Source organism: Perca flavescens, chromosome 15 (assembly GCF_004354835.1).
Source record: "Perca flavescens isolate YP-PL-M2 chromosome 15, PFLA_1.0, whole genome shotgun sequence".
NCBI lineage: Eukaryota > Metazoa > Chordata > Actinopteri > Perciformes > Percidae > Perca > Perca flavescens.
In genome coordinates, this window is record NC_041345.1 from 23891413 (window position 1) to 23907232 (window position 15820).

Below are 15820 nucleotides of genomic sequence, written 5' to 3' on the forward strand. Positions count from 1 at the left end.
AGATAATGACCTCTTCTGAAGAGTCCATCACGTTATTTTAACCCTCCGTGTCCTCCTTGGCTGCTAGCAACTGTGGAGGAGGGGTTAAGCGCAATCACGGAAGGCTTGTATCATGTGGATGCACCGACATAATTGTTGTCATTACTTAGAATTCCTCATGGGGGAGACAGAAACTACACACTATAGCTTTAAAGGTCCCATATTGTAAAGGTGCTGTATTTATACTGTGAAAGTATCATAACCCTCAATTAAAGGTGTTGAAATTAATCAAATAATCGATGCATTGAATTGTGGACATGGACGATGCTGCATCGATAATCGGCCGGGCCATAATCGATGCCTTTAAACTAACCGTCAGGACTTCCGTACAGTTGCGATGTCACTATACTATATATAGGTAGAAAGGGCTGTTACAGTGCCATTACAGTCATTCCCCGGCTGCAATGACATTGCAGAGACTCCGATAGCGCAGATGCAGAAGACCTTGAAATGCTGACCAATCAGAGCAGACTGGGCTTTTTTTCAGGAGCGCAGCTTTTTAAAGAGGCATGCGCTAAAACGGAGCTATATTCAGACAGACGGTGTGATTAAAAAAATTTATGTTTTTTTTTTATATTAAAGCATGTTCAGTTAGAAACCCAAAATACAAGTATGAACCTGAAAATGAGCATGATATGGAACCTTTATGCAAAGCTTCCATATCTGCACGTGCACTGCATGTTAACTGTGGGCCACTAGAGCTGACATCTGCTCAGCCAAACAGCACAACCACACTTTTAGCTTATCTCCCATGTGCCGCGTCCGGTTTCCTTAGACAGACAGCCAGGTGTGGTATCATACGGAGTGTGATCATTTCAGGAAAATGGGTGCTCACTGTCATCCTTAAACAACCAGTTTTGGAGACCTAGAGCTTCCCTGAAGTAGTCAACAGTAAAAAATGACACATCAATTTCTCTGATCATTTATTAGCGAAAGCCTCAGTTTTTTCAACGCAACTGTACAACTGATGGGTGAAGTCATTACAGCGCTGGCCACTGTGCAGCAGTGGTAAATATGTATATTCCAAGTGTGTGAAAAAGCAGAGCCGCAGCAGACCCACCAACCGTAGCATATGGCTCTACCATGTGTTACTTAATGAGAGATTTACTCACACAGACCACTAAATGTGTGGCTCATTTAGGGAGCCACGGCAGAGGAGCGTTTGCGTGTGTTGCATGCAAGTCGACTCTATAAAGGAGGGGGGTTTGATCCCTGCCTAACCACTTGCTGTAACCTTTTGCACTCGCGGTACTTTTAATCACTTCGCTGCAAAATAGAGCTGAAAACAAAGAATATCCCTTAAATGTTGAAGGCAATGGTTATGAAGTCAATACAGCTGCCCAAAGAGAGACCAAAAGGGTGTGTGTGTGGGTGTGTGTGTGTGTGTGTGGGGGGGGGTAAAAATATGAAAGAGGTTAAAATATGAAAGACAACCCACTCCCCAAAAGAGGTAAAAAATAACCTTTCAGGGGGCTCAAAACTCGTATGGAAAAAAAGAACTGTGTCTTCTTTGCTTCTTTGGGTTAAAGAACACAACCGGAAGTGAAAAATAAAGAAAGATTTATGTGGATTTAAACTTTGGAGCTTCTGGCTTTAACAAGATCTCATCCTCTAATAGATTTGTTGTTGAGATGCACAGGATTCCTAAAAGAAATCATCCAGAAACACGTGGGATGTTTTAAATGTGCAGAAAGTTTTGAACAATACAGGAGAATAATAATTTCCTTTTACATAAATAAAGACATTTGCACCATAAATTGTTGCATTAAAAATGCACCAGAATGCAGGAAATGAAGTGTTTGACGCCCAAAATTCTATGGAGGACGACCCCCAGAACCCCCGTTTATAATGTGTCCCCCCAATGTTGATACAAAACCTACACCCTTATTATATATAAGACATTTATCATATTCACAGAGAGGAATGCTGGTATTCTAATCTTGTGTGATATAGGTTGTTTGTTAATACGACCTACGTGAGCGTTTCCTAAATAAGGCCCCCTAGCGGTGGCAGGAAATACAACCTTATTTCTAAACCGGAGAACGTAACGGTAGCCATTTGAAACACATCGTTAACGTTGTGAAATGCTTGCAGTTTGGATATGTTTAGGCACCCAAACTATTTAAAGTAGCTACGAGAAACATTTTGCAGTAATTTTCCAACTGATGGCAACTGAGACAGTGAACATATCGCTATTTTTATTTAGTTTTCATGAATGCCTTTCCCCTGGTCCGATTTGTTGGAGGCTAAGTTATCGTATGCGAAGCTCGAAATGCGATCGATGCATCAGTGACATATTAATTATTGTAAATGAATGATTGTCTGTCCGAGCAAAACATTCATCGCAACTACTGTATGTGACCTCCCGGTAACGCTAACTCTAAAAGATCTTTACGGCAGCAGGTGTGGTATTTTGTCCGGAGGGGGGCCGCTATAGAATCAACACAAACTGAAAGTTACAAATAGCCGCTTTAAGTTTAGGAAAAGATTGTGGTTTGGGTTCAAATCAGACGCTACTTCACTTCCGATTACGCCCGTGACATATTACCCATCCACCAACCCAACCTGCCTCTTTACGCAGAAGTTTGGCGCTTTTATACTTCTTTGCGTTACTTCCTGCTTTGCTCCCATCATAACTGCAACAACCACTTGAGTCATAATTGCTGCTCGAACAAACGACTTATGTGGGCGTTTTTCGTCTCTTGTGTGGCGGCGAGGCCAGGAGGTTACAGTTCTGTGGCGTACATACACTCCTGACCACACACTTTCTCCCTCCCCGCCTGCGTCTCTGGCTCGCCTATCTGACCGTGTGCAGTGATTGGCCACACAGCGGCCAGATCCCTTTGTTTCGCCTGCAGAGGCTTGCGCTAGACATACACAAGCAGTAGGCCTCATAAATCTGTGGGACTCCAATGTCAGGCCCAGAATTTCATTCTTCACAATGACTTCACTCCCACACAAATTGCCACAGTGCCACACATGTATCACTCACTGTTTGTTTGTGTAGGCCTGTGTGATGTGTGTGTGTGTGTGTGTGTGTGTGTGTGTGTGTGTGTGTGTGTGTGTGTGTGTGTGTGTGTGTGTGTGTGTGTTTCTGTTTCCTCACACACCCCAATTTAGACTAATTTAGTATTTTGATACTGCTCAGAGGCTGTGATGGCGAATGCCACAGTAACTGTTTGTAACTGTTTGGCTTGGACTCCCTTCACTGCTTTTGAAACGTACAGTTGCGGCTTCCAGACTGGGTCAAATACGGTTCAGTAAATAAATAGTCTTAACTTTACAGCCTGTGATGAGATAATGCGTTGATTTTCAAACGCCTGCAAATGAATTAAAGAGGCAATATACAGTAAGCCGGTGCAAACTTTAGCTTTTAATGCGCAACTTAAGAGCTGCAATCCTCCCATCAGGAGCTGTAATAGTTTGTCCATGCAACTGACTTGCACTTACATAACGCTGGCTTGTCCATTATATACATTATTAACAAAGTCAAATCAGAGACGTTCATGTGTCCGTGTGTCACATCATAACTACAAAAAAAGTGTCCACAGGTCTAACTATATAGGCCTGTATCCTATATTATATTATTTTTTTTCAGATCTATTCTGATAATGCGTTTATGTGTCCTTTAACCCTCATGTTGTCCCTCGGGTCAAATTTGACCCTTTTTCAAAGTTTTCTATCAAAAGTATGGTGTTTCTTTTAACCAAATTTCCCCCAAAATAACATGGATGGTTCCATACAATGGTAAAATAAAAATTAATGATCACTACTTTCATGGTCTACCCGGGTCAAAATCTGTTAATAATCCATAAACATGTATGTTCCTCTGATCTTAACTATTAGTCAAAATATAATTCACAATTTCTGCTTATTTTTTACTCCAAAAGTAGGCAAAATGTCATGTAGGATAAACGAATTACAAAAAGTGTAAAACTAGTGGTAAGAAGTGGTAAGAAGACGTAAGACAAAACGAGGGTTAAGTCCAAATGTAACAACAGTGTAACTACAGATACATGCAACACTACACCGAATGACTCGTCTGCCCTCTGATCCCTCTGTAAAAACTCAACCGAAGCATACCATTTACCATGGACAAGATGTAGGGGCGCAGCGCGTCAGACAGCCATCGAAGATTCACCAAAAGAAAGATTGGTCTCTTTTTATTTTTTTATTCAAAAGTTGTGCCAGGCAGCAACACCTTGACTAATCTTTGGTGTAAAAAAAAAAATAATAAGAAGAAAATATGCCGCCTTTCAGGAGAAATTCGTTCGAAATAGGAGAGCGATAAAAAAAAAAAAAAAAAAAAAAAAAAAAAAAAAAAAAAAGCAAGAGGAGAGAGGGGAGGGAGAGAAAGTTTTTTCCCTGAAAGTTTGTGCAAGCTTTCACTTTCTAGGCGGGGTTACTGTAAGCTGCAGCAGCATGGAGTGAGAGAAACAGGACGGCGAGCGATTGCAATGCAGCACTGTATACCGAGCTTCCATCCAACTTAAATAAGCTCTCCAATTCTCCTTTTTCTGAGAGAGAAAAAAAAACTAAAAAAAAAAAAAAACCTAACAACCATGTACTCCCCGTACTGCTTGACACAGGTAAATTGTCTTCTCTTCTTTCACTCTTTTGTAAGCTTGTAATAGCCGGGGACGCCGGGTGTTTTTGATCGCGCTGCCTCTGCCTGTTGTGTTACTGTGTGTTTAGTAGTTGTGTTTGAGCGTCTTTCTGAAACTTCACCTCAACTCTCCGACAGCCGTGCCGTCTCCGAGCGCGTTTTTTGCCCGCGGGGGAGGAGGGGAAGAAACTTCCTTGTGCGTTTCCATCGCACATGGGGTTTTTTGGAGAGAAAATGGCGCTTCTCCTGAAATGTATTTCATATAAAAAAAAAAAAAGAAGAAGAAGGAGGGGAGCCCACAGGAGGAGGGGAAAGCAGAGCGCAGGGACAGGCAGAATGTGGAACCGGAGGTTGATAGGAACTGTCGGACGGGTTTTCCCAAGTGTTTGTCCGTTGAGCAGGGCGCACACTGCCGCCTTTAGGGGCTGCTTTCATGTGGAGCTGAGACCGGGAGAGGAGAGACGATTGGTGTGTGTGTGTGTGTGTGTGTGTGTGTGTGTGTGTGTGTGTGTGTGTGTGTGTGTGTGTGTGTGTGTGTGTGTGTGTGTGTGTGTGTGTGTGTGTGTGTGTGTGTGTGTGTGTGTGCGTGCGTGCGTGCGTGCGTGCGTGCGCGATTATAAACTGTGAAGAACAGCTCAGGCACTGTGCATCTTTTGTGATAGTGTGTTTTATTTCTGGATTTCTTATTATTTTTTTGCTGTACTAGTTGACTATCTTACAAATTTTCCCACTTGACACGTGCTGACATGTTCCAGGCTAACAGGAACTACTTGATTTTATATTTATATTTATTTTTCAGCCTCTGTCTCTTCATGTTCCTGTTTCTCTCCCCCCCCCTCCCATCCCATCCTCATTAGTGTAGACAGCAGTTGTCTTTCCGATTACAGTCAATTTAAACAACCTTTACAAAATAAATGTCTGTGTTTTTCTTATTGCTTCCTCTAACATCTTGCTGTGGGTAATGCTGCACACTAGGCATGCCTTTTTTTTCTCCGAGCTGTTCATATTCAAAATATCTTTTTTAGAAATGATTGCTCCAACATCACATTTCACACATGCTATTTGTCACTTTGTTGCTGTTGTTGTGGGGTGGGGGGGGGGGGGGGGGGGAGGGGGAATAATCAGGAAATGATTATTGAGTAGCTGTTTTGAATTTGAAAATGTTTTTTTTTTTATAGTGGATACAATGTGGTGAAATGCGTCTCTTCAGATGTGAGGCATCTGTAATAAATGTCACCTCTTGACCGATTCGATTTGGCTTTTCAGTCACATTTTAACTCTTTATTTTCTCTGCTTTTATTAGTGATTCATCCTGTTAAAACCTGCATTTTCTTTTTATTTGAATTTTAAATCATTCACCCGAAGCAAAAAAAACACCACAGTGGGAGAGAGAGAGAGTGAACAGAGTAATACAGCGCTGCTCGTAGAACTTTTTCAGGGAGCTTTTTTGCAGCGTTGGTGCATGCAGCTGTATGCAATCCGCCACAGCCGTAAAAAGTCAGATGTTCAGAATGTCAAATCCAACAATCCCTCTCACGCTATTATTATCTTCATATACAGTAAACTGTCATTAGCCCTCTGAAATAAAAATCTCAAATTCTATTTTGTAAGTGTTTCCCTCCCGTACCTTGTTTTCCAGGCCTACTACACGCTTTTCAAGGTTTCATTTAAGCCAACCGGTGGCAGCGACACACACACACACACACACACACACACACACACACACACACACACACACACACACACACACACACAGCTGCTGGAATTCTTACTCTTATAAAGCGGACTTGTTTATCCCTCATTGGCTTGGTCTGACAGCGGACCGCCAGGGCCTGTTTCATGTGTAATTCAATCCTGATTTTACCGGTGGTTTTATTAAAAGAGTTTTCCAGCCAGCATCGTATGCTTCTCGCTGCTACCACAGGCTGAGAGGATGTTCCCGGCCCCTCTGGTGCCGCCACGAGTCTCTTCTGGTTTCCATTTCAAAACATTCGCATCTCGCATCGTAATGTCGTCGTCTCAATGACACCAGAGAGGGGAAGGAGATTTTTTTATTATTATTATTTCCCCTTAATAATTTATTTTATTGAGAAAATATCATAGGCTACTTAGTGTGTCGACTTAAGACTTTAGGGACTGAATCTAACTTAGAACTAGACAGAACGTAGAAACCGATTGGTAAGTTATGCTTACAGCATTACACATATTGCCTATAGATGAGGATATGTGTGTGTATAAGATACTCACTTGTACGTTTAAAAAAAGAAAGAAAAAAACAGCCCCTCAGCTGTGAGTTGTCCGGCATGCATTTCCAAACAGGCCTTTAGAGATGATGACTATATCTGTAATTGATAAAAAAAAAAAATAATAATAATAATTCTTTCACAGCCGATCATCTCCGAACAAAATGAGCAGATCATCTCTGAACAAAAGAAGCTTTTATTTAGCTATATAGATTTCCTGCAGTTAACTAATTGACACCATAAGCTCACAGAGTGTAATGCAGTACACATGTTGCACATGAGGCTAACTTACAGCGTGCCGTTGGCTGAGCCGAAAAAGCGTAATGTGTATCTTGTCACTTGGAAAATATTGTACCTTATGTGTGTTGTGCAGAGACCCAGCCCAACTTTCCTCTCCGTGCAAACGGCACCAGCTCTCTCTCACACACACACACACACACACACACACACACACACACACACACACACACAGCATTCTCTTACAGCTCCGTCTGCAGACAGGGAGGCACATTTTGTTTATTTAATTTCTGTTAATAATTAAGAATTTGAGCTTGGATCTCAGATATGGCACAAATTGTAAACAATCACTTGAATTATTAACTGTGATCAAATAAAAGCCTTGCTGGAGAGCAGCAGCGTGCTGGGATGTGGCGGACAGTGCGTAATGGAAGCAAATGACGCGGAGAGCCTTGAGAGTAAAGGAGTGTGTGTGTGTGTGTGTGTGTGACTACTGGTGTGTTTTTGATGTTGATCTAATTTAGGAATGAAATCCCATATATTAAGGCCGTTAATTCATGTTATATAGGTTTGTCAAGAGAAGTGGGAGCCAGTTCGTCTGCACTGCCTCCTATTTTTAATTTCCCATTCATTTTTTAAAATACATTTTGAAGCCTCTAACACACAATGTCCCGGCATCATTTTCTCTTGTAATTTTCAATTAATGAACCTATATTTATTTGATTCTCTTTTTTTCTTTTTTCCTTTTGTCCATTTTTGTTGCTTTCTCCAAACCTAAAGTGTCCGTTCCCTTGCAGGCCACAATGACGAAGCACACAAAAAATCTGCAGCCTTAAAACAAAACTTCATTGGTTTCATTGCATTTTTTTTCAAATGTGTTCTGTAGTTCTATGCAGCTCGTAATGTTTTTCATCTCAGACTGTTTTCACTTGGTGCGACATTTTAACTTATTCCTTCCCTCTGCCCCCCCCTCTGCCCGCCTGGACGCTGACCCCTGCTCTCCTCGCCTCTTAACACCCTCTCAACACTAAAGTATTACCCTACTCACCTTCTAAACAATGCCTTAGTGGTAAGTCCTATTTAGTCCCTATTTATTCCGCATTAGGTGTTTGTGTTTTTATATATTCCATCTTGAGAAAATGTTTCTTTTCTTGTGACGCTCACGCTGACCTGCAGCTGGAGTTATTACAGGCCCGTGCAGGAAAGAGCTAAATATTTGATTACTCCGATGAAAAGTTGCATCTTCTCTCTGTGTGTTTTTCTAGCCTGTTCCTGCCGATATGGTTTAACCAGACCACTTTTTTTGTTGTTGCAAATGCAGTCATGCTGCAGCGCAAATAGACCAAAAAAACTGGCTGCAGCTCCGGCCACGCTGTGTTTTAATGTGTGCAAAGGAAAATATCAGATCGTATATATATATATATATATATATATATACATGACATTACAGATATTGCTTCTAAGCTTCTTTTTTTTTCAATTTGAAATTTGTAATTTAAAAAAAAGTTACACACTCGTTTTAAAACACCAGCCTCCTTTTCCTTTTTTATTGCATCAGTGCAAACTCTTATTTGTGCTGCACTTTTTCCCCTTTGGGCTTTCCATCTTTCTCATGCAGCTGCAAGTTGCTTGTTTGCTTAGGTGTAGGCTAGCTATCGGACAGCTCATTTTCAATCGCTTGAAAGAACTCTCTACATGACAAATGTTTTTTTTTTTTTTTCTTTCTTCGTGCTCTGCTTTCTTTGTCCGTCAGAAGTCTCCTCTGCTTGGAGGTCAGCGTCTCGGCGCACATGACTTATTGCTTTGTCCTCCCAGTCTGAAGCGCCGCAGCTTTCTTTATCAGTGCTATGTGTCGCTCCGAGAGGATGTATTATATTTTTCTTACGTCACCACCAGTCGTTATCAGACAGCAGTGTTTTCAGTGAAAATAATCAGAGCATGAGCTGTGGCTTGTTTTATGTGAACAATCTGATGAAATGAATGTAATCAATATCTGGACTTTGAAGCATTAACTTTACATTTATGCGTATTTGATGAGGTGGCCCTTACACACCATATACACCCCCCTCCATCCCCCCTCTGCCCCCTCTCTGTCTCTTCCCAAGGCCTGCAAAATGAGTTGGAACAGCTGTTCGGAGGATTAAAATCTGATGGAACCGCAGTCTGAATAAACAGAAAATGTGGGATTTTTCAGAATTAAAGACACACACACGCACGCGCGCACACAGACACGCATTGCGTGTGCGCATGCGTGCACACGGACATGCAAGCATGCACCTAAAACCTTTGGCGTCTTCATGCCAATTAGGCCTGCGAGTGGTTATCGCGGGATTAGCCGGGATGCCAGCTCCCAAGCGACTGTTTCACCTTTATCCAAATCCTTTTTAAAAGCCAATCGCTGCAGTTTCATGTCCAAAGCAAGCGCCAAAGTCACACTGCAAAGGACTTAAGAATTGGTCTTATTGCCTGTATTACATTTCTCAGATAGGTATATTGAATTATGATATCACTGTGGGGTTTTGGTCTTAATTCTGTGTATACAGCCGCAGTGTAACTCACTGATGCCAGACAGCAAATAGAAGTTTGGTTTGTGTGGATGAAAGTGACCCCGGCAGCCAGTAGAGCACTCTGCTTTTGGACAGCAGACAGAAGAATGAACTCATAGTACGCTTGATTGACAGGTGGGGCTGATCTTTTGTGCTCTCTTGTAACTGAGTTGTGTGCGTGCACGTGTGAGGAAAGGAAGACAGGCGGTAATATCGGAGTCCCTGATTGGCTGTGCTGCAGTTTTGTGGCGTGCAGTACCAGGCAGCGGCGGATCCTTTCCCCTCGTCACGGGACACCAGGAGGTCAGGATGCCAGACGCTTGCCGGACCGGGGACACCGTGTTCCTTCTACTTATTCATTCATACCACGCAGCCAATTATAGGCCAATCCACCGCACAAACCGCCATCATTAAAAAACACTCAAGTATTTTACACATTGAACTCTGGCTTGGCTCATATAAGGTGGCATTTTTTTTGGTGTATTTTTGCCCTCCTTTCCATTGGCGCCAGCGGCCTAAAACAAAGAGGTAGACATCCCAGAGCTTCCAATGTGAGCTTTTTGTTATCTCTGCGGCTTCAAAATCGCTGGCATGTTGTGGATTATTTGCATTATGAGCATATAACGGAGAGAATTATGAAGGTTTCTGTGATTAATGTCTTTGTCAGTGTTATGAATGTTCTGTGTTTATTGTCAGCTGGTGACTGGGGGCCACCGTGCGTCAGCAGGAGTGAAAATTTACAGCGATTTCTTTTTTTTTTTTGCAAAGAAATTGGGCGCTCTCTTTGGTGGCGAAGACAAAGACGAGATGAGCTGGGCGCATTTTGGCAGCCGGCGACACAGATTCGAATTAAGTAGCATGTAGTTTTTATCTCGAGCTGCATGCAGAGAGAGGCATAACCAACTGTGTCTCATTCAATATCAGCACAGCTGTCCCAGTATCCGTGGAGAATGGATTCCTACTGCTATTGCCATGGGAGGCTCCAGCCAAGAAGAATGGGAGGATATCCAGTGTGTGCGCTTGTGTTTTAAAAGGAAGGAGTGAGAGGAGAGAGTAATACGCTGATGTGTGTATGTGTGTGTATGTGTGTGTGATGTGTGTGATGTGTGTGTCATGTTGTCTCCACCCGCCTCACTTTTCCTTCGCTCATGTCACCTCTGGCATGGATTAGTCTTTGGCACAACCCCGCCATTGCCGGCGGCCCCGGTGCGGTTCTGTGGTCGCCGATATGTTGCGCTGTTGTCATGGCTACTGAACACGAACACACACACACACACACACACAGACACACACACACACGAGTGCTAAATTACATAATTGAGCTAGAATATACAGAGGAACGCAAAATACTTAGTGTACAATATGGGAGCAGAGAGAACAAAAATGTATAACCACCGAGGAGAAAGTGTGCCTTTACCAGAACGGATCGTGAGCAGAAAACTGAAACGCGTTGAATATTTGAGAGCTTTGTCATAGCTGAGCTTTGGACATCAGTACACCATGTTCTTTCCTCTGATTTTGAGTCACAAACCTAAATAACAGCGCTGCCATTATGTGGGTATTTGGAATGTTGTGTAAACCAATCTGACAGGGCTATTAAGGGTAAGGTGTTTGCGGTGACACACAAGTTGTGTTTGTTTGTGTGAAAGAATGAGACAGAGAGACAGAGAGAGAGAGAGAGAGAGAGAGAGAAAGAGAGGGAGAGACAGAGATACAAAAATCGAGGGTGTGGCGACTTAGGTTTATAAAGATACTTCATGAGGCATACACATATTTCTTTCATCAGCCTCTTCCTCCTGGGCTTCAGTTTGTTTTGAATAGATCTTATATCTGTGAGAGTATCAGCGATATGTCACATTTCAGCCGCCATTTCTGTCTCAGTTGGCTTACACTGGAGCGGGCTTCAAATGCAAAACCTTTGAGCTGCAGAGTGGCGCATCATTTAGAATTGATGAGTGTGTTGTAGTAATTGAAAGACCCTCTCCACAATTGTTAGACATACAAAAAATGCTACTTGATAGTTTTTGTTTTTTTTTTCCAACAAAAAGTTCAACGACATTATTAAAAATTCTTAAAGTGACACCTACTCCCTCTCCGCCAAGTTGCATGTTAAACCCCGATTGGCTCCCAGACTAGCTGTGATGTCATACAAATCCTGCTCATGCCTTGAAATGAGATCTAAGGTGAGCACAGAGAAACTTACCAATAGGGCTGTGTCCTCGATTAAAGGAATTCTCAGTCGACACCTAACGCTCACACGATTTCATCGACTAATCGATTTGTTAAAACAACTGTAAAACTGAGTTTCTCCACAAAGATTTACGCAAAAGCGCCGTATTAAATCGTGGGTTTATCTGATATGTGCTCGTAAATTTCTTGGAAATAAGTCCTTCAGCATTAAAAATGACTAATTGACTAAAGAACTGCTAGTCGACTAAGACCAAAAACGGCTGGTTACACCGCACTCTAAAGCGCGGCGAATAGCCCTGAAGCATAGATTCGTGCCCGATCGCGCACCTGACGCGCAATTCTCCGCCGGTCACAAAGCAATCTTTCTCCTCTCCACTCTACAGAACATTTATCTATCTCTCTCTCTCTCTCTCTCTCTCTCAGTGTGTGTCACTCTGTCTGTTCGTCTCCCGCTCTCTCTCCGTGGGCCTATTCGCGTGTCTCGCTGTAGACACAGCTCACACTCAGAAATCACCATAAACCTGGGTGTTTTAGTTTGAAATTTGGTTTATTTTGTGAAGTATCCAGCTTCACCGTGGCCTTCCTAAACGTGATTACCTGCCTGGTTCGACACAATCGCTCCCGGACGGAAGAAATTGAGGTGACAGCGAAACGATCGCTGCAGCGCTCACTTGTTTCATGGTGTGTTTCTGGCCTTAGTCGACTAATCGTCTGAGAGGGGGCAGCCCTATACTTTCTACCTGCAGCAGATGAATGTGAAAACTCTATCTGCACATACTTCATTCGACACGGTGAAGCTCAAACATCCAGGAGAAGTGAATAAGCAGGCGCAAAAAAGAAACCCCGTGGAACTGTGTATAGTAGCGCAAAACTGCCATTGCTATAAAGGATTTCAGTCCATAAAGTCATGTTGCGGGTTGTAAAATGAATAATTGTCAGTTCGCAGTGTTTGGTCAGTTTTGTTCAGTCTCTAGTGCTGCAGAAGACAGACTGAGAAATGTATCTGAGTGTGCTTTGTTCTTGCATTGAATAGATTTGAACTAATGCCAGTATCAACACACGTCGCGAACGGTGACAGTAACTCATTCTCGGCTCATTCTTTTTCATCAACAAGTAACGTTTCCGTAAAGACAAGCTGTAAGATGTTGAATTTCCGATGGTTTTTTTGGTCTTCCACAAGGAGGAACGTGAAGGGCTCACACTTATGACTGAGCGAAACACGCAGCGTGAAAGCCATTGTATCAGTCTTTCACAGGTCACCTGAAAGAGATAGAGAGTTGTTGCTGTGGATCATTGACAGCCCACTCAAGGTTAATTTCAGCGTGGGCAATCTGGGCATGTTGTTTAGCCTGTCCTCCCTGCCTGTCTGACCTACATCTCACTGCACTGGCTAAATATATACAGTAGACCCGTCATTACAAAGCTCAGATTAATCTGGATGAAATCTGAGCACCGTTTCTCTCTCTCTCTCTCTCTCTCTCTCTCTCTCTCTCTCTCTCTCTCTCTTTGACTGCAGCCTTCTTTTCACAAACTTTCCCAGGCTGACTTTCCATCTCAGTCAACTCAACAATCCGAAAAAAAAGAAAAGAAAAGAGAGACAGATGCAGGCATTCACACAAACATGGCACACGCAAACACATTATCGTCTTGTGAATAAGACAGGAGCTGTAGCCACAATAGGGCTACCCCATTCAGAAACAAATCCTCTGTGCATTTGGAGAAGGTGTGTCTGTTTGAATTCAAGTCTAACTGTGTATATAAGCTATATTTTGTGGTGACTCATACATAACGCACCTGCACATATTTAATCACGAGGCACAGGTGTGCATTCTTTCAGATAAAAAAAACAACTGCATGACTGCGTTACAGCCAAGAGAGAGAGAGAGAGAGAGAGAGAGAGAGAGAGAGAGAGAGAGAGAGAGAGAGAGAGAGAGAGAGAGAGTGTGTGTGTGTGTGTGTGTGTGTGTGTGTGTGTGTGTGTGTAATATAGGACAGTGGTTCCCAAGCTTTTTTGTCTAATGTACCCCCAGGACCCTGTCAGATGAACTCAATGGAATATTATTAAAATTTTATTTTATTAATAATATTATTAAATGTTTAGGTATTTTGTACTTTAGGCGTACCACTTGGAGGGCAGAAGCTGAACATTTACTATTTACTTTTAGCTAACTATGCCTACCAATTGTAAGACCGTAAATGGAAAATAATATTGTTGCCTAAGTTGCTTGCAGTAGTTAAGAAATTAAAGAGTTTAAAAAAAAAAAACACTGACACTTTGTGTAAGTTGAAAGTGCTACATAAGGTTCCGTATAAGCTTAGCTTTGACTCCTCTTTAACAGAACCTGCAAGTAAAAAACGCAAAATGGTTTGGTATTACACAATTATCTAATACTTTTAGCAAACTGTTCTAATCATTTAGCCATTAGCCTACGTTTAGCTAACTATTTCAACCATTTATCTGTTATTTCTAGCTAACTATTTTGACTGTTTATACATTACATGAACCAAATTATTGAACAGTTTTTTTCCATTTCTTTAAGCTAACTGTTTTAGCCATTTATGTAGCTGTTAGTGCTAGTTTACTAGTCTTAGTGCTGTGTAGACTACTCTGCTCGCTTTCTAACTAGTTTTTACACACTTTAAATCACAACACTTGTGCAGTGCAATTTACAGCACGTTCTCTGAGAAACCTTTTTCTATCCAAGCTAAATTGGTATTGTAACTAAAATTTCCCTAAACTAACTGATTTTAAATCAAATCGGAAATTTAAGTGAAAAAAGTTGTTACAGCTGACACAGTAGGTAGATTTACATCCATCCATCCATCCATTCATCAGTCCATCCATCATCCATCCATCCATCCATCCATCCAGACATCTATCCTTTTATTACCTAGCAAAACAAACATCTCTGCACACCTGGGTAAGCCTGGAGAGACTATTGCAATCATTTGGACACAAAGACATCCGGCCGCAGTTAATTGGAAAAGGGCGGCGGTGTCGGAGATTGTTCAGTCGTCGAGGGATGACATCACGCAGTGACGCCACTCAATGATGCCATAGCATTCATTATCTTTTCACCGCTTCTTTGGCTTACCTTTAAGTAGAGGAGGGATAAAGAGGCATTGATTGGCTCCTTGATTGTACCTCAAATTCCCCGAGGCTTTCTCTCATCATCACGCAGCATTACCTCATGCTGTAGCAGAGGCAACATAGTTCCAAGTATAGAGTCCTGGATATGTTGATCCAGTACAGTGGATTAAAACAGTGACCATGCAGGAGTATAATCCACATAGGCTATTTAGGAGATAAGATTATGAGCCCAGCAGTGATTATATCCATGACTTAAACTTTGCATCAACATTTGAGATCTGCTTTTATTCTCTTTCTCTGGGAACAAGGCTGAAAGCCTTTGTGATTGGGCTTCATAGGCATTTATTGGGTTAATGTTGGAGGGAAAAAAATCTTTTCCTGTCTTCGGGGTGGGTGGAGGAACGTTGACGCTTGGAGGTTTATGAACCTGCAAGTCAAACAGTAATGAAAACAGTTGTGACCTGATTTCAAGAGCTGGGGGAAAAGACAGAGTAGATAGGGAAGGAGGAGTTTTAGTTACAGACAAAGAATCACATATCATATTAGGATGACATAGCTGCATGCTTTTCTTTCCTTCTTTTTTCTTTTTTCTCGTCTTTTCTTTTCTACCCGCTTGCTAGGTTGTGTTCTCTTTCATTTCTTCCTGTTACCTTCCCTCTCCATTTCTGTCTCTGTATCTAATTCGGCCACCCTGTCCGGCAAGGAATAGCTGTCACCCTAAGGAACAAAGGGCTAGAGCTCACTCTTCGGAGCAGGAAGTTGGCACAGGGCCAAGGGTGGAAAATCTATACTTGGTTGCATAATATAACATATCTTTACCTCAGATGAACTCTGAGGAGGCCTGGCAGCTGTGAGCAAACAGAGCTGG

General features: G+C 42.2%; 1 protein-coding gene across 8 annotated transcripts in view; it reads left to right on the plus strand.

Moving 5' to 3' along the window:
* The window catches only part of nfixb (nuclear factor I/Xb), a 164387-nt gene that overhangs the window by 15754 nt on the left and 132813 nt on the right, over window positions 1-15820 (plus strand). For 6 of the 8 annotated variants that reach the window (XM_028600545.1, XM_028600536.1, XM_028600540.1 and 3 more), the window contains exon 3: window positions 8159-8194. The exons of 1 other annotated variant lie outside the window; for it this stretch is intronic. In XM_028600545.1, coding sequence (XP_028456346.1) covers window positions 8159-8194 — 36 coding nt within the window. Of the gene's footprint in view, window positions 1-4391; window positions 4629-8158; window positions 8195-15820 lie in introns of those variants that run through there. One more of the 8 variants, XM_028600539.1, reaches the window with a different exon arrangement.